This window comes from Triticum dicoccoides, chromosome 2A (assembly GCF_002162155.2).
Source record: "Triticum dicoccoides isolate Atlit2015 ecotype Zavitan chromosome 2A, WEW_v2.0, whole genome shotgun sequence".
NCBI lineage: Eukaryota > Viridiplantae > Streptophyta > Magnoliopsida > Poales > Poaceae > Triticum > Triticum dicoccoides.
Window position 1 is genome coordinate 669,936,857 of NC_041382.1, and position 957 is coordinate 669,937,813.

General features: G+C 45.2%; 1 protein-coding gene across 1 annotated transcript in view; it reads right to left on the reverse strand.

Moving 5' to 3' along the window:
* The window catches only part of LOC119356104 (polyubiquitin 11-like), a 1,260-nt gene extending 873 nt beyond the window's left edge, over positions 1-387 (reverse strand). Inside the window, exon 1 of the mRNA XM_037623010.1 lies at positions 21-387. Coding sequence (XP_037478907.1) covers positions 21-372 — 352 coding nt within the window. The 5' untranslated portion in view covers positions 373-387. The remainder of the gene's footprint in view (positions 1-20) is intronic.
* Positions 388-957: the final 570 nt, after the last annotated feature.

Consider the following 957-nt stretch of genomic DNA (forward strand, 5'->3'; position numbering starts at 1 on the left):
CTTGCCAGCAAAGATGAGATGCTGCTGGTCCGGAGGAATGCCCTCCTTGTCCTGGATCTTGGCCTTGACATTGTCGATGGTGTCAGAGCTCTCAACCTCAAGGGTGATGGTCTTGCCAGTGAGGGTCTTCACAAAGATCTGCATGCCTCCCCGAAGGCAGAGGACAAGGTGGAGGGTGGACTCCTTCCGGATGTTGTAGTCAGCGAGGGTGCGACCATCCTCCAGCTGCTTGCCAGCGAAGATGAGACGCTGCTGGTCTGGAGGAATGCCCTCCTTGTCCTGGATCTTGGCCTTGACATTGTCGATGGTGTCAGAGCTGTCAACCTCGAGGGTGATGGTCTTTCCGGCGAGGGTCTTCACGAAGATCTGCATCTGCAAAGAAGAATCCCAAAACAGAATGGTTAGGCTCAAGAAGCAGACCGAGCAAACTAATATGACAAATATTAAAACATAGATAAAGCTTCTATATCACGCCGTAGAGATTACACAAACAGCAGTAGCATATTTTTTGACTTAAGAGAGAAACTAACATACAGTTTGTGCATGCTCGTGACCACAAAAAACTAAAGATTATGATTCCACGTAGGTGTCAGACATAATTTACTTCCAAGAACAATCAATCTACAGACGGTAGATAATAATCAGAACGTAATAGACGGTACATGCATGCAGATGCACCAAAAAAACTGAAAATTAATTACCTCAAGGGTTCCACATAGCAGTCGGACATGCTTATATCAGGCAAAGGAAGAAGCCTACCTTTTTCAGAGGAAAATCAACTAACAACCCTAAGCCTAGGTTAGGACTATCTCGGTAGAACAAGAATATGATCACGAGGCAGATTATGCGGCTACCATTTTATTCAATGATAAAGAGTTACGCAAATCTATCACGCAGGAGCGGACGAACTACCAGAGAAATCATGCATACGAGCCTATACGGCTTAATAAGGAATTA